Genomic DNA, 24,551 nt, shown 5'->3' with positions numbered 1-24,551 from the left:
AATACCAAGCTCATCATCCAAACTCTCTGAACCACTGGAATCTCCATCAAATCCCAAATGACTGACAGATGCATCGTTACCATCCAACACTTTCTTCTTTCCTTTGTCCTTCCCTGCAACACTTATAGATCCACCTGAAGATGTGGGGCTACTCCTTAGTCTCCCAGACTAAGGGCTCATTGTAGGTATAGTACCAGATGATATTTCTGGTCCACTAAGACTTTGTGATTCTTGTTTTTTTTCCTGCACATAACTATCATGATCATTATCATCATCTAATACATCACCAGCAAGTACATACCAGCTGCCCATCTCATCGAAGATAACATCCCTGCTCACTCTGAACTCACCTGTAATAGGGTTATAACATCGATACCCTTTCTGCTCTAAAGAGTACCCAATAAAAATACATTTTTCAGCCATTGGATCAAGCTTCTTACGTAGCTCATCTGGCACATGAACGTATGCAATACAGCCAAATACCTTCAAGTGCGATACATCAGGCTTCTTGCCAGTAAAGCATTCTTCAGGAGTCATCCCATGAACTGTAGCTGCTATGGGAGTTCTATTTATAATGTAAATAGTAGTATGGACAGCCTCAGACCAAAAATATTTGGGCATATTCTTTTTAGCCATTAATGCCCGTGCAACTTCTGCAATATGCCTGTTTTTTCTTTCTGCGACACCATTTTGTTGTGGGATATACGTACAAGTAAATTGCCTCTTTATCCCATAAGTCCTCAAGAAGCCACTGAACTCATTAGAGGGGTACTCTCCCCCTCCATCTGATCTCAAGCACTTTACTTTTAAGCTTGTTTCTGTTTCAACATCTTCCTTAAAAGATTTGAAGTGCTCAAACACATCACTTCTTTTCTTCATGAAGTATACCCATAACTTTCTTGAACAGTCATTAATAAATGTGACAAAGTATTTGCTGCCACCAAGAGATACATTTTGTGTAGGTCCCCAAACATCTGTATGCACTACATCAAGTAATTTTCTACTCACTTCTCTATCATGCGAGAAGGGTTGTCTTGCCTGCCTATCAAACTGGCATGCTTCACAAACTTTATGCAATTCTGCAACTCTAAAAGAAGGCAACCCTGTAACCAATCCTCTGGACTGCATTAATTTCAGCCTTTGCACATTTGCATGTCCAATACGTTTATGCCATATTTCAATATTTGCAACTACTCCTTTTCCTTTAGCATACATAGCAGCATCCATTGTAGGAATTCCAGTATCTAAAGTGAATATTCAGTCAACTCTACTTCCTTTTGCGACTAACCTACACCTATCATTAAAGTCTTCTACAAAACAACCTTTTGTATTGAATTGGACCTGCAATCCCTACTTTACCATTTGGCCAACAGACACTAGATTCTTTGTAATTGATGGCTCATGTAATACATCTGTCAGACTCTTTGTCTAGTCATCATACAAGGACAAGGGAACCTTTGCAATGTGTGAAATTGGGTGGCATGAATCATCACCGGTCTGCACATAACCTGGGTTTTGTAAGTCCTACATCTCTCCAAACCATTCAACATGACTGGTCATATGATTAGATGCACCTAAATCGATATACCATACATCATCATATGTCCCCTTTCCTGTAACTGCATTCATCATATGCTTCATAACAAACATATGCTCATTTTTGTTTTCATTTTGTCGTGAAAACGATGCATAGTTTCCTTACTGCAGTTTATCACTGCGAATATCATCCTTCTTAGCATAACAATTGGCTCCAATATGTCCTGTTTTGCCACAATAATGGCAAACAATAGCAAAATTTCCAGAGCCTCTATTCTGCCATCCACCTCTTCCTCTAGAGCTCTCCCTATCTCTAAAGTTTCCTCTGCCTCCAGAAACCTGTATTTCACCAAATTGTTGATTGAACTTGTTTTGCTGGTTATCGCCACACGTCCCATACCATGGCCTCTCGAAGAGGATCTACCACGTCCCCTTCCTGAACTCCAGTAAAATGCTTGGACATGTTTACCATTTCTTTCAGACGAATCACCCTGCATATTGATCTCTTCAGTAATCGATTGTCTAGAATGGCTCCCTCAAAGAAGCTGAACCAGATGGAGTCTTTGGAACACCAGGGCAGGGTGAGGTTGGGATGGGAAGAGGGGATTAATAGATTCTTGTACTTGAACCAAGCCTCCCAGAGACCTTTTGCCAGAGGCGAGCAATCTTTAGCTTTCAGTTTGACAGGACAAATGGTTATTGTTAGTGGGTCCAAGCCTTTCCATTTTGGATAGCCCTCTACCTGAAAAAGGTTGCTTACTGTATTGCTATGCACGTGTTGTAAAAGATTGCAGAAGACTAGCTTGCTGTGTTGTGCTTGCATGTTTGTGTGTGTATGATCCCTAGTTTTCCCGTAAGTGTGTTTTGAGTTATCGTCTTAAAATTTTCCTCAGTGATGGAGAACAATATAGTGAGGTTGGTAAAACTTGGTAAAGGTTCTAATGCTTTGGTTAGGGAGATGGATTGAAAACCTCATTTGGTTGTCTACAGTAGAATGTTTTGAGGCTCTTGCAACAACCTCATGCATGGTGCTAAATTCTCTCCAAGAAATTTGGGTAAATAGTGGATGTGGTTATTGAAATCGCACTTGGCAAGGACAGAGGCCTGGAGCCTGATGAATTCGAGGAGTCTGTTGCATAGGCTCTTTTTGATCTGGAGAACACCGACCAAGAGCTTCGAAGTGACTTGAAAGACTTGTTTATCAACTCAGCCAAGCAAGTTGACATTTTGGGCATGCGAAAAGCAGTTGTAATTCATGTGCCATATAGGCTTCGTAAGGCATTTAGAAAGATTCATGCTCGATTGTTACGCGAGCTAGAGAAGAAATTCAGTGGGAAGAAAGTAGTTCTGATTGCCACAAGGCGCATAATGAGGCCTCCAAAGAAGGGGTCTGCCTTGACTCGTCCTCGTAACTGAACATTAACAGCAGTACATGAAGCCATTCTAGAGGATTTGGTTTACCCAGCTGAGATTGTTGGCAAATGAGTTCATTTCCGCCTTGATGGGTCAAGACTCATCTGGGTTTACCTTGATCCAAAAGAGCGCAACAGTACTGAATATAGACTGGAAAAAAGCCACACCAGAAAAACTCCGCCTGGAAGAAAAGCAACGTGAAGCTCAGGAAAAAGCAGAAAGAACTTGGACGGACCACTATTTCCAGAATGACTTGCCCGACTACGGGGTCGATTAAGGCCCGATAGAAGTTACGGTGTATGGGGACCTACTGGAAAAGCCTCAAATGTGCTGGAGACAATCGCCTGCCCGTTAACTAAAGTACCTCTCAGGTATTGCTGCAAATCTGATGAACTCATCAATGACTCCCTCGGCGTCTCATACAAGGTTGTGGATGGCATACCTCACCTGATACCCTCAGATGGCAGGATTCTCGGTGCGGCACTGGAAGATGGACAAAAATAACACGGCAGGCAAACATCCTGTTTGGATGGATAATGTTCTAGGCTTAATGTGACAAGATGCTCGAGTCTGCTTCCAGAACGAACATCTATATTTTGCTCAAGTCATGATTGCTCAGGTTGAGGTTTTGGAACGCTGCAATGTCTGGAAGATAACAGAAGATGCAGGAATTCGTAACTCGTCCGATTCTGTGCTTCTGCCAATCTCATGTGATTGAGCTGTAGAAAACCTTGTTTAACATTTCTGTCTAAATTTATGCCATTGTTGGGACTCAGCTACTGAAAGAGACAAGCAAGTGTTCTGAACAGGTGGAGGTTATTAGAGCCTACCTCCCAATGGTTAGGACAAAGTGACTGCTTTTGCTGAACAGACACAATCCATTGAAAAGCGGGCGGTAGATGCAGCATAGTAGCGGATTGCCAGTGTTTCTTCCCCATTCAGTATAGCCAAGGAGTCAGTAGCCAACTCTGGCTTGTTTCTCATAGGAGCTCAGCTGGATACTTGTAGAACTAAGATCTCCTATGTTGTGCCTCCATCATCACAGGGCAGCTTAGGAGAAAGCTTGTGCCTTTGTATTTCTGGCTTCCTGCACAAGAAGCCTTTTATGGTCTTATTAGATAGCCTGAATCCAAGAAGATCACGATAGTGTTGTATCTTTGAATTCCTGATTTCTGCACACAGTGTTTGAGGTCAAGGTGTTAATGCTTGAGTTTATTGTTTTGGCTAAAAAACGCTTACAAGAAGCTACCTTTCCAGAAAGCATGGAAGTGGATTGCAGTCAGCAAAGTATTCAGTCTTTGATGTAGGATCTACAAATGCAACATAATTAAATCGGGTGGCCTAAACCCAGTGGACTGATCAGATTTGAAGTCATCTTGTATTTTGTAAACATCTTGGCAGTAATACAATTGTTACTTGGCATCATTTTCTCATCTTGCTTATTCGCTTGATTGATCTTCTATCTTGAAATTCATCAAGGTCCTCTGTGGTCGCGACTTTGCTTTTGAAAACCCTTCGACATCGTGATGGGGGAATTTGCTTGAGCTGCTGCGCCAAACACATATTGTATACGCAAGAGGAAGCTCACTCAAGAACATAAGAAGAGAGATGGAGACCAAAACATTTTCTTGCTGGTTTCTTCTTCTTCTTCCACACACTATACAATGTACACAAAGTATAGATAAGATACAACATAAAGGAAAGTGGCCTACTAAGTCAAACAGTGCATAATCGACTATACTAATCGACTGGCGCTTTGTCTTTATCAGTTGTAAGTAGGTGTAACAAACTAAATATAATAAGTGATAAGTCAGTGACTATGTGAGTATCATAATGACCACCAACATGCTAAGTGTAGACGTGTGGACCCATCTAGCTAGGCGGTCCATCATCAATATCTGCACATGTTGAGCTTGCCATCTCAACACAAGGGTGGGTCTTAAGGGAGCCTACGGCAACACGATACTATTTTAACTCCACTCCACTCCTCTCCTCTCATTCTCACACACACACACATATATATATATCTCATTACTTCTCACAACAACACAATGCATGTTTGAGAGAGCAACCAAAATGCTAAAAGTTCATTAGGGCCCCTACAAAACAATGCTGTTTATCTCTTGTCCACCCCCCCGTGTGTGTGTGTGTGTGTGTGTACTACATCTTACAAATTTGTAACTTCCTTGTTACATGTATATGTGTGTCCATGTGGGCATGCACACATACACACATGTATATATACACATACATATACATGCGTATACACATACCTGTTTATATATATTACTTAAGGGAATGTGCAATGCAAGATACATCAATTTTTGCCTCCTCCTCCTCCCACCACAACGACACCCTCCTTATCCTGTCCTCATCCTCTTAAACCAAATATTTGTGGGAGCTTCCAAACCACCTTCTTTGCATTGAGAACCATTGCTCGAACCCCACTCTCATCAATGGAAGCCATAATATACCCCCTTCTCTCTACAAAGTCCTTCCTAAAACCTTGCATTATGTTGTGAGGTTGTGGGTCACATCCTCTCCTCCAAAGTCTATATCACTTTGCCATCAATTCGCCTTTGGAGCTCACACCAAAATTGAGTGAACTAATGCGCCCCCCTAGGGCCACACACACACACATTTCATCCATGCTTAGTGCTCAAATTACTTCCATGCTCACATCACCTTTATCCCTACCAAGGGCCCGTGTGAGAGAGAAAGAGAAAAAGAGAGGGAGGGAGACTACCGTCGGAGAGAGAGAGAGAGAGAGAGAGAGAGAGAGATGGGCAAAACATTGAAGACGAGAGAGCTATGGAGAAGACTGATAGGCTTTTGTGATCTGCTATGCAAGATAGAGAGAGAGAGAGAGATCCACATAGAGTTGTAGATTGTAGGAGAGAGAGAGAGAGAGAGAGAGAGAGAGAGAGAGAGAGAGAGAGAGATGGGCAAAACATTGAAGACGAGAGAGCTATGGAGAAGACTGATAGGCTTTTGTGATCTGCTATGCAAGATAGAGAGAGAGAGAGAGAGATCCATATAGAGTTGTAGATTGTAGGAGAGAGAGAGAGAGAGAGAGAGAGAGAGAGAGAGAGAGAGAGATTCATTGCTCTCAATTCCTACTCAACATGCTGGTTGCTCCTTTGATGGTGGCTAGAGCATGCTAGCTTCTTAGTTGCTCCCACACACACACACACACACACACAACTTCATTACTCTCAATTCCCACTCGACATTCTGGTTGCTATTTCATTTTTGTGCACAGACAATGCTCTTGTTGCACGGGTACGAGAGAGAGAGAGAGAGAGAGAGAGAGAGAGAGAGAGAGAGAGAGAGAGAGAGAGAGAGAGATTCATTACTCTTAATTCTTGCTTGACATGTTGGTTGCTCCTCTGATGGTGGCTGGAGTGCGCTAGCTCCTTTGCTGCTCCTATAGCGAGAGAGGAGAGAGAGAGAGGGAGTGAGGGAGAGAGATAGAGTGTGTGTGCGTGCATGTGAGCTTCATTGCTCTCAATTCTAGCCTAACATTTTGGTTGCTATTGCATTTTCCTACATAGACAATGCTCCTGTTGCATGGGTACGAGAGAGAGAGAGAGAGAGAGAGAGAGAGAGAGAGAGAGAGAGAGATTGATTCATTGCTCTCAACTGCCACGCGATGGTCCCTACTATATTCTCTTGTGTGTGCATAGAGAGAAAGAGAGGGAGGGGGTGTTACGGACCTTCATGGGACTTCAAGTCATAACCTAACATGAGGCACAAAAAAGGCACAATGGAATGGCACACAAGATATATCAATAAGGAATCTTTGTATTCATGATATCAAAAGATACAACATTGAGGCACATCTTAGTACTACACCCTCGTGACACCGCACATGTGAGGGTTCACCACTGAGTATACGGAATCACACATAGAGTGGAAACCAAGCTGAGCTCAGAGTCACTACTACTCCCTATATAAGTGTTTCTAGCTCCAATGCCATAGTATAGCTACAAATCCCATACCCTTATGGGGGGGGGGGGGGGGGCAAATGCAGATAGATAGAGCTTGAGGCTTACTAATGTTTAAAGCAGCCATGTTCTTAGCGATAAAAAGAGAGTTAGAGCTATATTTGAGAGAGAGAGAGACTGGTTACACACCAAGTGATGAATTGCCAATCTCCGTCTAGAGTGTAGGTATGCACTTTTTGAAATTGGGCACGGACATGGGTGCCATATCTTTACACACCAAATAGATACAATTTAAAAAAAAAAAAATAAACTTATAATTTTTTTGATTGGTTGCAAATGCAAAAAGTGCACCCTTGTTCGTCACTTTACAAAGTGGGCATGGGAGACTCCCCGTCCAAAAGTGGGCGGAGAGTTCACTTGCTTAGTAGGAAAACAACATGTCATATTCTTTCCAGTGTGTAAAGGATTGCAAACACCCAACCTTTAAATAAGTGTTTTGATTGGTCAAAGCTTATAAAATGGGCATTCGTTATTTGGTGTGTAACCAACCTATGTGTGTGTGTTTTTTTATAAAATGAGTCATCCCCAAGAGAGAAAAAGAGAGGTGTTTCTAGAGCATGCAAGTGGCATTTTTTCAAGCCTTTTAAAATGTAAGTTCTAAAACAATTGATTGTTTCCTTTGGATTGCCTAAGAGCTTGCCACATAGGATATTGTGAGGTCTAGTGATAGGTCTTGTATACTGTAAAATAACACACACACAATTGATATAGATATTCAATAAAATGGAATTAATACTCTTACATTTGAGACTTAGTGTGTGAAAGCTTTTAGATATAGAACGGTAATCATTACTCTTAAGTTATTCATAGACTATGTTGGATGGTTGGGTAGTGCGCAATCTATCAATTCAAGCATTTACATACTTAGTGTGTCGCAGCCTAACACGAAAGGAGGCATGGCCTAGTGGTATTTAAAGCTTACCCTCCATGCTATTGGTGGGGATGGAAACATTGTCAAGCACATATTAACTTTGTCAAAGTGAATGTGTTGTTTTTGGTGGGTTGGGTGTGGACAAAATTCTGGGCGGGGGAGCCCAAAAGTGTATGCCGCTTGGAAAAAATGGATCAACTCAAAGTGTAACACGTCAGATGTTGACAAACACCTTCTTTCTTATAAAAATCATCCATCCACGCCTGTGTGTAACTGGTCTTACATGGAAGGCTTCCCATTACATCTCTTGCATGTAGAGGTGATACTTTGTCTTCTTATTCCGCTTTTCCATTCAATGCTTTTTACTAAATTTTCTCCTTTGCCTTCTCTCAGAGTTTTGGTTTTTACTTCTCGCATTTAAAGGGTCATAATACTCATTCATGTGATATTCTCTATGCTCTCTCTCTCTCTCTCTCTCTCTCTCTCTCTCTCTCTCTCTAACTAAGAGGTAGGCAATCTTTGGTTGCTGTTACATCATGAATCTAATACTTGATGAGGTAGACAATCTTTGGTTGTTGTTACATCATGAATCTAATACTTGATGAGTGAATCCTTTATATCAAGTACATGCAAGTGTGGGCAAAAGGATAGTGTAGAGGCTTTGCAAATGTAGAGCTAGGTCGAAATGTTGAGCTTGATGTTGATGAACGGTTAACCAACTAGACTAGACTCTACTCCTTTTAGGTTCTTGAGAGTGGGTGTCCATGTCATGAAGGACCCTGTATGTATGCATGCATGCATGCGTGTATATATACGTGTGTACGCATGAAGTAGAGTCCAAGACCATAGGCTACGTTTAGATGGCTGGCGACAGGGATATACAACAGGGGCGTGCTTCTGACGTGGAATACCAAAAAAGCCTTGGCTTCAGAGAAAACTCTCTTGCCTTCCTGTAGTGTGCTCTACCTCCAGCTTTCCCATTCACTCTCTCAAGAGGCGAAAGGATTGCCACCGCCCCCATCTGAATCCCGCCGTAGCCAAGTCTTAGGCTTCATGTGGCTATTTCTTCTCCTTGTAAGCTCTTAGGCAAACGCCGGTGTGAAGGCGCCCTTAGACCAACTGGAAGAGGATAAGGTGGAGGTGCGTGGTCCGACTGGCAGCTGTTTCGGTCAAGGTCCAGCTAGGACCTAGCTGGCGCGAGCACGTGCTTTCTCCGGGCATTAAATAAATAAACGATGAAGGAAAAAACAGAGGGAAAGAGCCTAAGAGGAGAAAACTCTGCCACGCAAGCGCCGTCCCAGAAAGCGCAAGTCGATGCCTTTTCCAGCATGTGGGGGCGAGGACTTGCACACGTGCGCATCCAGCTTGGCGGGGCAGGGCGCCAGCTCAGCAGGCGCGCCTTCACCGGGGTCGGAGCTTTTAAATGTCTCGGCCTCCGCTTTTCTTCTTTTCTCCGTCCGTTTTCCCGTTTATCTCCGTCAGTTTTGTCGTCTGCTGCTCCGTCAATGTCCGTCGGTCTCTCTCTCTTTCTGTCCTGGTCTGCGCAGCCATAGCCTCGGAGTTTTGCCTGCTTCTGTTCCCTCTGTTCTTTTTCTTCTCCTCTTCTTACTTCTTCTTCTTCTTCTGCTTCTTCCTCGTTTTCTTCTTCTTCTTCTTCTTCTGCTGCGTCGCCTGCCAATTTTATAGAGCGCAAGCTCTTGGCATCCGAACCCTAGCTTTATCCGCTGTTCTTTCCATCTCAATCTTTCAGGCTTTGCCATCGCTGTGCCTGGTTTAAGGGCAGGACAGATGTGACGCACTTGCCAAGCCAGCATATTCCTCTGCTCCTTGCGGAATAAACCCTTGCCAATTTAATTTGCCCCCCCGCCCCAACACACACACACACACACACACACTCTCTCTCTCTCTCTCTCTCTCTATTGATTTGACCCCCCAGTCGATTATGCAAGCTGCCACAGACATGTTCAGCATCGCGCCTCTATCCCTAGACGTGCTCTCAGATCCCTTTGCCCGAAATCCGTCCCTTGAGCCATCTGCCAATGGCAGATCCCCTATGCACAATGGAGACCGCTCATCATCCTCGTCATCGTCCGAGGAGCAGTTCGATTTCGCCCTGGCAAGGGAGTCAAGACCCAGATCTATGGAGGCCGAGGACGTGCGCACAACAAGAGACCTGTCAGTGTCATCGCCACGGTTTGGGAGGTCATTGGAGACTGTGAGGAGCTCGGAGCACCTAGAGGGGCTGCTGCTTAACTCACCGAGCTTCAGATCCGGGACGGAGTCACCGCGATCCGAGCGCCTCCCTCCCTTTGAGCCTCATCCCATGTTCGCAGAGGCCTGGGATTGCCTGCGCAAGTCTCTGGTCTACTTTCGAGGTCAGCCTGTAGGAACCATTGCCGCCAGTGACCACTCTGAAGAGGCCCTCAACTACGACCAGGTTCTTATCCCTACTTAACATTATTCATTGCAGAAATAGCTGTCTTTCAAGGAATTTTCTTGTTTCTATGCATTTTGAGGGACTTCTTGGGGTAATTGTTAGCAGTAACTTCTACCCCGGAAAACAGCTCGTTAATAGGTGAGTAATGACGACCCTCCATACAGTGTTGTTAGAATGGTTCATTTCACCATGCAAGTTATCGGCTCTGAATCAACACAGTTGGCTCTGCACTAAAATTACGTCAAAATTGCTCGTAAAGCACCAAATTTAATGGAAACACAGCTACCCTGTGTGTTTGCCCTGCCTATAGATGGCTTTTGTCCTCTGCCTAGATTCAACCCCACATGTTTCTCTTGTTGACCTCTTCAGCGGTGCTGGTGCAGCTATCGGCTATACTTTGTTAAGAAGTGGCAGCTGTCAGCTATGTAATTTGTTTACAGGAGGCAGTTGAAGATTTAATGGAGTCTTTGGTGACATGGGCAAATATGCCTCTAAAGAGAGCTCGGATTAGGCAAATATGTACAGCCTGCACAGAGAGAGAGTTTGGCTGAACAACAGTGCAATGCTGTGTGCATACATTTGATGATCAGAACTAGTGTTTATGCAGCCAGAATCGCATGAACTTGACGACCGGCAGAAATACTTAATTGGCAATCGGATGCAAAGGTGGAGGCTTAAGATGAATAGCAGAAACGATGAATGTGCAGAGACCGTTGATACACAGCAAACAAATATAGTAGCTCCTTAGTGGCTGGAAAGTTTTGATGAACTGTATGGCCAATGGTTTCCTGTCCTGGTTAGTTAAAGTTGTTACCCTTGGCTTGCTTATTCCAAAAGATGTCCGTTTCTATAATTGTGGACAAGCTTGGTCTGGCGTGCCTGGGCACACCAGTTAGGGTGATTCGTATCCCAAGTCACGGATTTTAGGATATTATAACAGGCATTTGTGTTATTCTGAATTGACATCAGCGTGTAAGAAAATCTTTAAGATATCTGAACAAAAATTACTTGGAGAAACTGGTTACTAGATGCATGCACACCTACAGGCTTGTTCTATTAAATGTTTTGGATGTTGAAGGGATTGATATCTAGATGGTCTTGCCACTTGGCATTGCATTATCCTTTCAGAGTCATGGATATTTGAATGGTTTGAACTGACCATGTAAGCTCGCTTCATGCATGAATTTGTGTATTCCCCTTACTTTTCTTACGAACTGTTATATATCTATGCTTGAGCTTATAAGCTTATGAGCTTATGAGCTTATGTGGCATTATGAGTTTGATTTTGTTGATGTATAATAACATTATGTGATGCATTGTACGTTGCTGACTTCGTCACTAATATGATGAGATCATTCAAACCCAAAATCTCATCTTAGTGGATCAAAGATACAATTGCCAAAGATATACTCCTATATGGTGAATTGGCAATCATGAACTAATTTGCCAATTTCATGTATATACTAAAGCGATAGTTACCATCATTTACTGCAGGTCTTTGTTCGTGATTTTGTGCCTAGTGCCTTGGCTTTCCTCATGAACAATGAGCCAGAAATTGTCAAGCACTTCTTGCTGAAGGCCTTACGACTTCAGTCTAATTGGGAGAAGCGCATTGACAACTTTACCTTAGGGAAAGGTGCAATGCCTGCAAGTTTCAAGGTCCTGCATGATCCTGTACGCAACAATGACACTTTAATGGCCGACTTTGGAGAAAGTGCCATAGGAAGAGTGGCACCTGTAGATTCTGGTTTCTGGTGGATCATTCTGCTTCGTGCATATAGCAAGTCAACTGGTGATCACAGCCTTGCTGACATGCCGGACTGTCAGCGGGGCATTCGGCTTGTCCTGAGTTTGTGTTTATCAGAAGGGTTTGACACCTTCCCCACACTTCTCTGTGCAGATGGATGCTGCATGATTGATCGCAGGATGGTAAGATGCTACAAAGAATCCATTTACTGTGTTTACGTTTCAGAATGTTGTTTATTTAGACACATATTTAGTCAATCTACAGTGCTCTGCTCCGCTAGGAAACTGTATATTTAGTCGTACGCATGTAAGATTGGCACCTCTTTAGGCTGCTAATGGGGTGGAACTGTATTCTCACCTAATGTCTCTCTCACTTGACATCAGGGCATCTATGGTTACCCGATAGAAATTCAGGCCCTGTTTTATATGGCGCTACGCTGTGCCAAAAAAATGCTTAAGCCAGAGGGTAGTGGGAAGGAGCTGCTTGAGAGAGTTGATAAACGGCTCCATGCCTTGAACTTCCATATCCGCTCCTATTTTTGGCTTGATTTTGAGCAGTTGAACAATGTATATCGGTATAAGACGGAAGAGTATTCACACACTGCGGTCAACAAATTCAATGTAATTCCAGACTCCATTCCAGACTGGGTGTTTGATTTCATGCCAATGAAGGGGGGCTATTTCATCGGGAATGTAAGCCCTGCTAGGATGGACTTCAGATGGTTTTGCTTAGGAAATTGTATTGCTATACTCTCCTCCCTGGCTACACCAGAGCAGGAAGAGGGGATCATGGATCTTCTTGAAGAGAGGTGGCAAGATCTCATAGGAGAGATGCCCCTGAAGATAGCCTACCCTGCTCTAGAGGGCCATGAATGGAAAATTGTGACTGGGTGTGATCCGAAGAACACCAGATGGAGCTACCATAATGGAGGCTCATGGCCAGGTATGCATTTTCTTCATCTTTGCCTTGGTAGCCCCTAATCATGCAAAGAAACTTCTTCTCTCTGGTGTAGAATCTTCAATGTTGTGTTTTTGAACGAATACTGATTGATTTCACCTGGTTATTCGGTGCGTACAGTGCTGATTTGGCTCTTCACAGCGGCCTGTATCAAGACGGGCAGACCGCACATGGCTCGGAAAGCCATTGAGCTGCTAGAAAGCAGGCTTTCGAAGGATCATTGGCCGGAGTACTATGATGGCACATCAGGTAGATACATAGGGAAGCAGGCCCGGAAGTTCCAAACCTGGTCTATAGCAGGCTATCTTGTGGCCAAGATGATGCTAGAGGACCCTTCCCACTTGGGTATGATATCTCTGGAGGATGATAAGACGATGAAGTCCCCCTGCATGCCCAGATCACAGTCATGGACAAACTGATGATCTCCATGGATGCCCAAATTCCTCCCCCTTTTAAATAAACCTCCTTTTCACCGATAGGAAAGGAGAGCGTCAACTTCACTCGAATTCCTTTTTTCGTCTATGCGATGAAGATTTGTAGTCGCAACGGTCCTAGGTAGGTGGGGAGGAAAGCCCATTTTTTAACGTAGAGCTTCACACAGAGACAGACAGCGAGAGAGAGAGAGAGAGAGAGAGTTGACGCATTCCTCTCGAGAGTATATACCACCGCCCCTTTTCTTTTTGTAGAATATGCCTTTGGCTTGTGGAATCCCGCCGAGAAAACATATGGGAGTGAGTTGTGTCAATACTAGCATCTCTCTCTCTCTCTCTGTGTGTCTCTCTCTATGTCTCTCTCTCTCTCTCTTTGCGCAGTAATTAGTAACTCTCCCGTCCGAGAGAGCCTGCGAAGACTCCAGACTGTTCATCCAGGGGTCCTCCAGTACTTTTAAGCCAAACCCTTTTGTAGCTACAGCCTATCAGATATCGCCGGATGCCTTTTTTGTGAAAACTGCACAGGCGTATTTCTCGCCTCCAGTAACCATGTCTTTTATAATGCGCTTTGATATTATATTATTTGAAAATATGTATACACAACTAAATAAGATGGACAAGGACTCGTTATCAGCTCTTAAGCAGATTCTTAAAAACTACTTTGTAGACTCGCTCCCTCGGTTGATTCTCACCACTCTCAACATGTCTATAACATGTTTCTATGATTCTTTGCCACCTCGTCTCTAGGGATTCCTGTCTCCTTCCTATTCGCCCATACATTCCTTTTCACTATAGTCCTTATTAAATAAATTAAGGAATTTGAAACTTTCTTCATCTAGATTCCGTTGGTCTCCTAATGGTGCTTCGCGCACATTGGTTGCCTCATTGGCCAGCTCTTCAAAGCTACTCCACGGTTCTCTAGATCCATCTAGCCTCTTTGCAATGCAAAAGAGATGTCACAGTTTTATTGTGAACAACACAAAAACCACAACATAGGTTGAACCTTTTGAATTTGGTGACCATCTCGTAGGTGCGGATCTTTCTACCTATCACCTTCCATAGTAGTACGATTAGTTGCTTACCTAGAGTGGCATGTTGGATTGAAAGTCGTTTGTGCCAAGTGTGTAGAGGATTTGAGAACATTTGTTTTGAGAATGGTCATGACTCGCTTATATCCCACTAATTAGAGCAAGCAATATAATGAATTACAATGCAATAGTTACCACTTAAATCTTGGACAATAGATATCTTGTTGGCTCCAAAAGTATGTTCATTGTAGTATTTCTTTTAATTGTCTTGCAATAGGATGGAGTACATTGTAATTTTGTTGGAATTTGTTAATCCAAATGTCTTGTGTTATCACAAACGACTAGCAAGTTTGCACCCCAAGTTGTTGCCTTAATTTGCTTGGGGATTGGCCTTTGCTTGCTCCTTAAATGACAAATTCTATTTTAAATTCAATATTGACTTATTAGTCTTGTTGGAAATCTATGAACTTCCTACAAGGCTCTAAATTTTGAGTATGCCTCTTAAGGTGGCTATTTAATTTTTATTGTGAATTACGGTTTACAATAGATAAGCCTTGAAATCACTACCTCCAATGATTGGAATTGTTGTAAACTATTGACAGTTGAGAGAACTTGAGATATGGCTAAGGGATGAGAGAGAAAACTGAGGAAATTCAAAGTTTTCTTGTAGATATGGTTGTTTTTTGTTGTAGCCTTGTCAAATCAACTTATGGAGATGATTCTTATAACTAAGAAGTTGTTGCCCCGCCACAACTCAATTGCTTAGTTGTTGCTTGTTGTCCTAAGATGTAGGCGATTGTCACTTGCTCACAGTGGTGTTTCGTATAGTTGTAATTTAGTTAGAATTATTGGCGACTTGCTCTTGGAGTTGTAATGGATGCAAGCCACAACTCACCCGCCTAGTTGTTGCTTGTTGTTTTGAGACACAGGTTATTGTTGCTTGCTCCTAGTGTTTCATATGGTTGTAATTTAGCTAAAATTGTTGGTGATTGGTTGTGGTAGTTGTAATGGATGCCCAAGCAAGAATAGCCCTTGGTTTGTATGTAGGTAGAGATCATGCTTGGTTTCATGAAGTTTTTAGAAGATACATGCAAATTCGCTTGTGGTATCGTTGATATTGGCAGGCCATGTGTTGGCGTGCATGTCATGCCATGTGGCATCCTCTTGTAATGGTGTGTTTCCCTTAACCTCCCTAAGCTATAATACGTAAATAGGGATCATGGGCTATAAGTCCTTTAGTCTTACCAACACCAATTGTGAGGCTCTTGGGTAAGTCCTCTTTTAGTTCTTGTCTTGTTCTAGTTTTGTATTGTATGGAGTCTTGTCTTATGATCAATCCACACTCTTGTGAGCGAGCATTCTCTTGTAATTGAGATATCTTGCAATCAAGTTTTAATTCAAATTTTCTTTCAATTTATTCTCTTCTAACTTGTGAGCATAAATCTCCTCGCTCTTGAAGAGTGCTTGTCGTGCTCATAATAATTTGGTAAGACTTTCCTACCATGATTTTGCTTAGTCGTAATGGAGTTCATGATGGAAGGTATTGATGCTTCTTTACAAAGCATCCTATAGCAAATCCAAGAGCTTCAAGAAAGTTGTGCAAAGCTACAAGTAGAGCAATCAAAAGCTTTGGACTTAGCTATGCAAGACTTACGATGACGACTTGAAGAAATTCAAGAGACAAGCCTACATCTCAAGCCAGAGGTCTATTAGCTATTGGTAGCCTTCATGATCAACATAGAATAGAATCAAAGGTTAGTCTTTGAGAGATTTTTGATGCCATAAGGTCAAATTTTAGAGGTTTTGTTTAGCAAGCACGATTATTTGTATGTATGCAACCAAATTGCTACACAAATGATGCTTCTTAGGTTGGCCTTGTAGTTAGAAAAGCTGTCTTGGTTTGCTCCCTTGCTTGAGAAAGAATCCCCATTGCTATATGATTTTGAGGCCTTCACACAAGAGTTCTCTACCACATTTGGAGAGGTAGATAGAGAAAGAGTAGTCGAAACAAAGATTTGAAATCTATGGCAAGGATACTACCTCGATATGTGCTTCAGAATTTTGACAACTCACATGCGATTTAACATGGCATGAGGATTATTGTATTAGTAAATTTCATTAGGAATGAAAGATGATGTTAAAGATCTTTTGCTCACTATGCCAAAGGTGTATACACTTAGTGAATTTATCTCTCAAGCAATTGAATGTGACAACTGCTTGTTTGAGAGAAGATAAGAAAGACGTTGAGGAGCTGCTTTGAATTCAAGCATGATGGAGACTTTTAAAGACCCAACCGGCCAAGAAGGCCAAGTATGTGAGGTAGGGCCTATGTAAATTGATATGACGCAGTTCAAACCATTGACAGTTTAATAAAAACAAAGGCAACATCTCAATGGATTATGCATGTATTGTAGTAAGTTGAGACACATCTAAATATTGTCCTCATAAAGGAAGGATGAGAATTCATGATGCTAGTACTCCATCACTTTTTGGAATATTGAAGTTCAATCTCAATAGAGACCATGTAGTTGAGAAGGCTTTAAGAAACTTAAAAGGAGGTCTCATTCTATTTGCATATCCAATGTTTAGCTTTATGTTACCAATAAAGATTCACCTGGAGGGAAGATAGATAGAGAAACAAGCTTTGTTAGACTTTAAGCCACAACATGCTTCATGGACGAGAAATTTGTAGAGCAACATGGCATACAACTTGTAAGTAAAACAAACCTAGTACAGGGGTAATTGACCTCTTGGTTCAAGAGATGTCGAATATGACTTAACTCATAAAAGTTGCCCTAAGGAGTCTTGTATTAGACATACATAGCTTTCAACATCATCCATTGCCCAAATAGTCCCATTGTTATTGGAATACCTTGACTAGAATTATATAAGCCTAATAAAAATTGGACGTTTAGAAAGTTTGAACCAAGGCTAGTGCAAAATAATAAAAGGAAGAATTCTTGACCAATATACATTGTAACAAAGGTGTTCATGCGTCAAGCAAAGAAGAATCCATCCTTGGTGGTTTATGCAATTCTAATGGAGAAGCTAAAGGACAAAAGCTTGGACACACTCCTAGCTCAATATATAAAGTTCAAGGATATGTTTAAAAAGAAGAAATTTGCGGATATGCTACTGGAAGACCAACCTAATGATTGTGCAATAGATTTACAAGGAGCTCCTTTTGGTCCCATCTATAAGCTATCCCAATATGAATTAGTAGAGCTCAAGAAATATACCGATGAGAATCTTGCCAAGGGATTCATATGCCATTCAAAATCTTCAACGACAGGCGTTACCATTCTATTCATCAAGGAAAAAGATTGATCCCTCCACATGTGTGTGGATTATAGAGGGCTCAATAAGATTACTATCAAGAATTGCTACCCTTTTCCTTCGATTCCAAAACTCCTTGAGAACGACTTGGAAAAGCTAAAGTCTTCACAAAGATAGATCTTCGTGTCATGCACAATCTTGTCAGAATAAAGGAAGATGATGAATGGAAGCCGAATTTTTGCACAAGGTATGGGTATTTTGAATATGTTATGTCATTCGGCCTCATGAATGCTATAGTAGTTTTTCAACATATGATAAATGATAATCTTTCAAGAATACTTGGACTACTTTATTGTGATCTATTTGGATGATATCTTGATCTTTTCCAAGAAAGAAGAGGAGTATGAGCATCACATTCAAATAGTCTTAAATAAATTGTGGAAAATAGGCTTGTATGCAAAGTTGGAAAAATGTTCTTTCCATCAAATTGAAGTTGAGTTTTTGGGGGTACATCATTTCAATGCTTTTGGGATTTGCATATTTTTATTGAATCTTTATTAAAGATCGCTTTGATATTGCTACCCCTCTAACCAACCTAACTAGAAATGACAAATTTATATGGTTAGAAGGTTGAACAAGCTTTTCAAAAATTAAAGTAAGCTTTTACCTCTGCATCCATTTTCATCCATGGAGATCCATTGAAGCCCTTTATCATGGAGATAGGTGCCTCAAATTTTACACTTGGAGTTGTTCTATCTTAAGATGATCGAGTTCATCCAGTAGCTTTCCACTCAAGAAAATTCTACATTGCAAAAATCAACAATGAAATTCATAATAAGGAACTTCTAGTTATTGTGGACTCCTTTGAGACCTAGCGATATCTAGTTCCTAATGTCACCATTGACATTAATAACAAATAAAATGATTCGTGTCAAAATCTATCGTCAAGTATCACCTAGTACTTGTCAACTACAATTTATTACAACTTTAACTTTTGACGCCAACTAATATTTTGGGATCCTTGGTCCGCAACATTGTGAAATAACTAACTTGCACATCACATGTATACCTCATATTTGCACATTTGATTAACACTTAATCAAATGCTAATCAAAGCATAAAAAATTTTGCATCCTCATGATGACATATCTCCCTATTAAAATTGTGGTAATCAGTCGTGATTGCATTGCAATTTGTCGAAAGCATCCATTGTCACTACTAGAAATACATGGTGGCATCATAGTCAAACATGGGTACATATTAACTAACCATATCATGCTCTTTACATGTTTGAAATTCTAGCTAACTAATTACAATTCAGACACATGAATGATAACCACTGTTAGAACCATAAGGGGTGCACCCACATGCCAAAATCCAACATTGTTCTGACCACCAATGCAAACCAATGCATAAATTGAGTATACACATTACCTCATATAGCATACATCAATTGCAAACCACAAGTAACTTATGCAATTGCACTTCTCTTGCATCATTTGCAAATGTACATTACATGCCATCCACGTATTCCATATATCACTTGTCGATATACATCACATCCATATGCACGTTTCATGTATCCCATGTACTTCATCTGTGTCCATAGCCTTGCAAATATATAGATTTAGAACCTAGGTGCAAATCGTACACATATGTATACCAACTCAGAGTGACTAGTATATTGAGTAGTGATCCCAATGGTAGATATATTGTTAGCACACAATATCCTTGATGCAAACTAAGTACATTTGAGATCCACTACATAATTGAGTTGTTCGTCACTAGGGGAGTGGAGATGCAACCTTCCCCCCGTACAATTTTTTGGACCTTCTAGTGTGAAAGACCTTGATCAGAAATAGTCTCACTTGAACACATCAAGAGAACGTGTGTCATTAAGAATGATCTGCCATGTCACCCTCCTCCATCCATTTGCATCTATCATAGGTGAAACAATACTAAAACTTCACTTAGAAGTATATGTAAACTTCACCTCTAACTCTTCATGCTCCAAAACCTACACTAGGTTCTAGGCATTTTTCTCTTTGGAGCATGGAAATTCTTTGTACTTTCACATTGTTGCGATTCTAATGTAACCAACATGAGACATTGTATCCATTTGACTAGCACCTTGTGTGTAGCTAACATGCTATGAGTAATGGATGCATTATGAAATATTTCTGTTTGTATACTTTGGAACATTGCAATGTGTGGAAATTTTTGTACCACTAGCCATACCAAGATACATTTTTCCATATATTCCAGGCATTGCTATTTGCATTTTTCCCATGACCAACACTATATAGCACATTGCACGACTAGCATTAATACCATAAGTTCCAAACACATTGGTTTGTATATATGCATTGCCAAACATACTACCTTGTGCATGGCCATCATGCTAATATTGCTATACATTGAATTTTCGATTCCACTTGCCATAATTGGATACATTGGGCCTTGCATACCATGCATAGGTGGTTACACATCAAATGCATTTGGTCCTTGCATTCCTATGGTTGAAGCATTACCAACCATTTCTTGTAAAATAAAAAAAAGTACCCTTGGTGGCTCGCATTAGCATGCATGCCTTGCGATCCATAATCGAATGGATTTGCACTACCAAGTTGGCCTTGAATATGCATCAATTGCCCATTGCCATCATTTTCTTATGCTCATTAGCCACATTTGGAACATCATGTTACTTCATCGAATCTTACTTTTGATACATCCTACTGCCTTGAAGCTCTAGAAGATGATGAGCCCAGGCATCAAGTTTTCTCCTCGCCAATAATCTCTTGCATGCATACCTTCTACCATCTCTTACCATCAGAGCAAAGGCCCCCTATATTCCAAGAAATTATTTTAACTTTCTTGATGCACTAACCATAATAAGTCTTCGAGTAAAGCTTAACATTGCAATCCACTAGGGGGAGTCAAGAAAGCCTCTCGAGTGGAATGAAGCTTTTTTGTTTTGAGGGATTACCCTTGGCTAGTTCTCTATAAGTATTCTTAACCTTATCTTTAGTGAATTCTTTGCCTTTTTTTGTTCAAACTACCAGGTAGTTGGTCCTTGCTTGATCTCCTTCTCGTTACTTTTTGGCACCTTGTCCATATTAGCATGTATTTTATTAGTCTATTATCTCTTTATTGTGAGATTTTTCATAGTCTAACCGAGATAGATGAGCTTTGAGCATTTTAGCCCACTCTAGATGTGTGCATTTTTTTTCAATGAGTGTTAGGTATGCTTACATTGTCAGTTTGGCAATTTCTAGCCTCCGTAGTGGTTAGATAGCTTAAACTTTTGTGGCTAGGTAGTAGCTAGCATGCATAGAGATTTTCAACATCATTTGTGCATTTGCTAATGGCTGCTTGGCTAGCTTTATGGTAGTCACTTGAATCATATTTATGGCCATTCTTAGGTTGCACTACAAGGGAATGGGGTGATAGCAATGGCGATTTGTGATGCAAAATGGTAGTCTCGCTATTTGTGTCACTATTAGCATTGCATATTAGTGACGCTAATATTGACGCATATAGCGATATTGATAGAGATACTAATTGCAATGCATGACACCACTCTAAGAAATAAAAAAGCACCGAGAATCCGAGTGCAACAGCAAACATTTGCGAGAGAGAGCGAGAGAGATTGCTGCTTTGAGAGAGAGAGAGAGAGAGAGAGAGAGAGAGAGAGAGAGAGAGAGAGAGAGAGAGAGAGAGAGAGAGAGAGAGAGAGAGAGAGAGAGAGAGAGCTCATCATTGCCATTGCCCTGTTGTCATACGTGAAGAAGAGGGAGAAGTGCGCAAGGGAGAAAGAAGGAAAGTCGTGAAGAAGAAGCACAAAAGAATTCATCTTCGGGCCTTTGAGGTAGGTACATTGCTTCTTCTTACTTTGTTTTTGTATTTTCTTCTTTTATTTTTTTGCTTTTCTTGTAATGAAATGCATTGAAAGAGTGGGAGAAAGGGGGGAAGAGAGAGAAACAGGGGAAAGGTAACAAAGAGAAAGAGGAAGAGAGAAATGTGATATGAAAGGAGGGAGAGAGGAGGATGAGTGAGAGAAACAATGAGGGAGAGAGGGGGGAAGAGAAACAAAGAGAGAGGAAACAAAGAAAGAGAAAGAGAGAAAGAAAGAGAGGGGGAGAGAAAGAGAGAGGGAGAGGAGGAGGTACAAAATAAGGGTGAGGTAAAGAGAGGAAGGAGAGTGAAAAGAAGAGAGAGAGGGGGAGAAAAAGAGACGGAAAGAGAGAGATAGAGAGAAAAAAAGGAGAGTGAGAGAGAGGGAGAGAGAAATAGGGAAACGATAAGAGAATTAAAGAGAAGAGAAAGATAGAGAAATAAAGGGGGAGGGGGAAGAGAAAGACAGAGAGGTGGGGAGAGAGGGTCTTTCAATATCCTTGTTTTTTAAGTTTTTTATTTTCTGTCTTTGATTTTGATCGTAACAAGATGTGTTGAGTGAGAGTGGAGAGAGAGAAATAGAGAGAAGAATGGAGAGAAAGGAAAAGAGAGACCGAGAGAAATAAAAAATGGAAGATGAAGGGGGCCAAACAAAGATAGAGAAAGAGAGAGAGAGAAAGAGAGGTGGGGAGAGAAATAGAGAGGGGGATGGATAAAGATAATATGAGGGGAGAGAAAATAAATAGAGAGAAGTACAAATATGGGGGGGAGAGAGAAACAATGAGACAAAGAGAAAGGGGGAGAGAGAAACAAAGAAAGATAAAGGAAGGCAAACAAAGAAAAGGAAAGAGAGAGAGAGAGAAAGAGGGGTGGAGAGAGAAATAGAGATGGGGATAGATAAAGATAGAGAGAGAAGGAGAGAAAATGAATAGACAAAGAGAGATGGAGGAAGGCAAACAAAGAAAGGGAAAGAGGTAGAGAGAGGGGTGGGGAGAGAAATAGCAAGGAGGATAGATAAAAATAGATAAAGGTAAAGAGAAGGGGAGAGAAAAGGAATGGAGAGAGAGAGAGAGAGAGAGAGAGAGAGAGAGAGAGAGAGAGAGAGAATGTGAGAGAGAGGTGGGGAGAGAAACAAAGAGATGAAGGGAGGCAAACAAAGAAAGGGAAAGGGAGAGAGAAAGAGGGGTAGAGAGAGAAATAAATAGAGGAGAGAAAAAAGGAATGGAGGAAAATATAAGAATGGAGAGCGAGAAAGATAAAGAGACTAAAATGGAGAAAGATCATCAATGAGGGATACAAAAACATATTGTTTGTCGTAACATAGACCAAATGGAGAACAATAATGGTCGCGACATCCAAGATCGTAAGGCGTTGATGCCAGGAGGCATATTCCACGGTGGATTCCATGAGATTTTGCGGTGGATTCCGTAAAATTTTATTATTACCGAGGCTCATACACAAAGTGGATTCTTTGTGCGAAAAGTTGATGGGGACGCCTATCCTTTTCGGGTGTTTTGTTAATTTAATGTGTAAGTGGGTGATTCCATAGCGAGTGATTTTGTAAAATACATATTTAAATTAATAAACGTTTATGAGTTTAGAGTGCGCACTCGTAATAAATTAAGGTTAGGATTGATTTCTAACCAATTTATTTTTGTAGCTGAAGACTGCTAGGTATTCACTTTTGTCGGTTTAATTGTATTATTTTTCTAACAATTGTGAATGCTTCAGTTGATGTGTAGAGCAAGCAGCGGTGGCATTGGGAAGCATTGGAGGATAGTGTGTATTCAAATTATCATCAATTTTGGATGGGCGCGTATCTTAGGCATGGCGCCTATATTTTGTCGTGCTTATTTATTAAAGCGATTGATATTTATTTATTATTTTTATATGCGCATGGACGCACGATTTAAATACTTGTATTGGACATTGTATTTGGGTACCGTCTGACTTTTTGGGCGCCCAATAGCTTTATTTCTTTAGTGGCACAAAAGTAAACACAAAAGCATCATCATTGCAGAAGTTGCAATAGCCATGATGAACCAAATGCATATGCCTTTGACTTATTGGGCTAAGGTAGTATATAATGTAGTTCATATTGTGACCATGGCACTTACATCATTGACTCATCACATGTTACCATATGAGAAGATGTATGGAAGAACACCTACAATTGCATATTTCAAGGTATTTGGCTGTGAATGTTATGTTTACATTTCTAATTATTTGAGGGGGAAGATGGAATAGAAGGTTGTCAAATGTATTTTCCTTGGCTATCTAGGTGAGAAAAATGGTTATAAATGTTATAATCCTACCACTAGAGAGGTCTACATAAGCAAGAATGTAAGGTTAAGTGGAGGCCTAAAGCTGTAGTTGAGATGGGTGCTTATGAGAGTAGTGATGATGATGGTTATGATAAGAAAATTCTAAAAAAAATAAATAAAATAATTCACCATATTGAGGACATGTCTAGACCTCAAGAACATGAAGAAAGAAATGGAAGTTATAGCCCATAAAGTGTCAGGTTGAGGAGTGCACAAAAGAAAGCAGAAATAGCACAAGGGAAGAATCCTATGGGTGAGAGTTCAAAGGATGAGTCTATGGATGATGAGTTTGGGATATCTCATATTAGAACTCCATGTATAAAAAGTTTAAGAAAGTATGTACCACCACATGCAAGAACGGTTGAGACACTACCTAGTAGACCTTAGTTGAGAAGATAAAAAAGAGTAAGACATCCAGTTGATAGGTTGACATACAATGGCTTTACAAATATGCATTATGCTTACATGGTATCTTATGTGTAGCATGTAGAGCCTACTTACTTTGAAAAAGTAGTTGAGAGCAAAGATTGGAAAAATGCAATGGATGAGGAAATGGATGCTTTGACCAAGAACAAGATATAGGATATAGTTGAGTTGCCTTATGGCAAGAAAGCAATTTGGTACAAGTAG

The 24,551-nt window shown here is 41.0% G+C and overlaps 1 protein-coding gene and 1 pseudogene across 1 annotated transcript; both read left to right on the top strand.

The window, feature by feature from the left end:
• Positions 1-2,431: 2,431 nt before the first annotated feature.
• LOC148014684 (small ribosomal subunit protein eS7 pseudogene) lies at positions 2,432-3,321 on the top strand (annotated as a pseudogene).
• A 5,948-nt stretch (positions 3,322-9,269) lies between these two features.
• On the top strand, positions 9,270-13,715 carry LOC148014683 (putative alkaline/neutral invertase F). The gene is made up of 4 exons (XM_087667342.1): positions 9,270-10,264; positions 11,759-12,193; positions 12,395-12,953; positions 13,089-13,715. The coding sequence occupies exons 1-4, from the start codon at positions 9,770-9,772 to the stop codon at positions 13,385-13,387; spliced, it is 1,788 nt and encodes a 595-aa protein (XP_087523468.1). The 5' UTR covers positions 9,270-9,769; the 3' UTR covers positions 13,388-13,715.
• The last annotated feature ends 10,836 nt before the right edge of the window (positions 13,716-24,551 follow it).

The sequence above is a fragment of the Lygodium microphyllum genome, chromosome 25 (genome assembly GCF_053477565.2).
Source record: "Lygodium microphyllum isolate KBCC chromosome 25, Lygodium_microphyllum_v1.1.10, whole genome shotgun sequence".
Taxonomy (NCBI): domain Eukaryota; kingdom Viridiplantae; phylum Streptophyta; class Polypodiopsida; order Schizaeales; family Lygodiaceae; genus Lygodium; species Lygodium microphyllum.
This window is presented reverse-complemented; position numbering and strand designations above follow the sequence as displayed.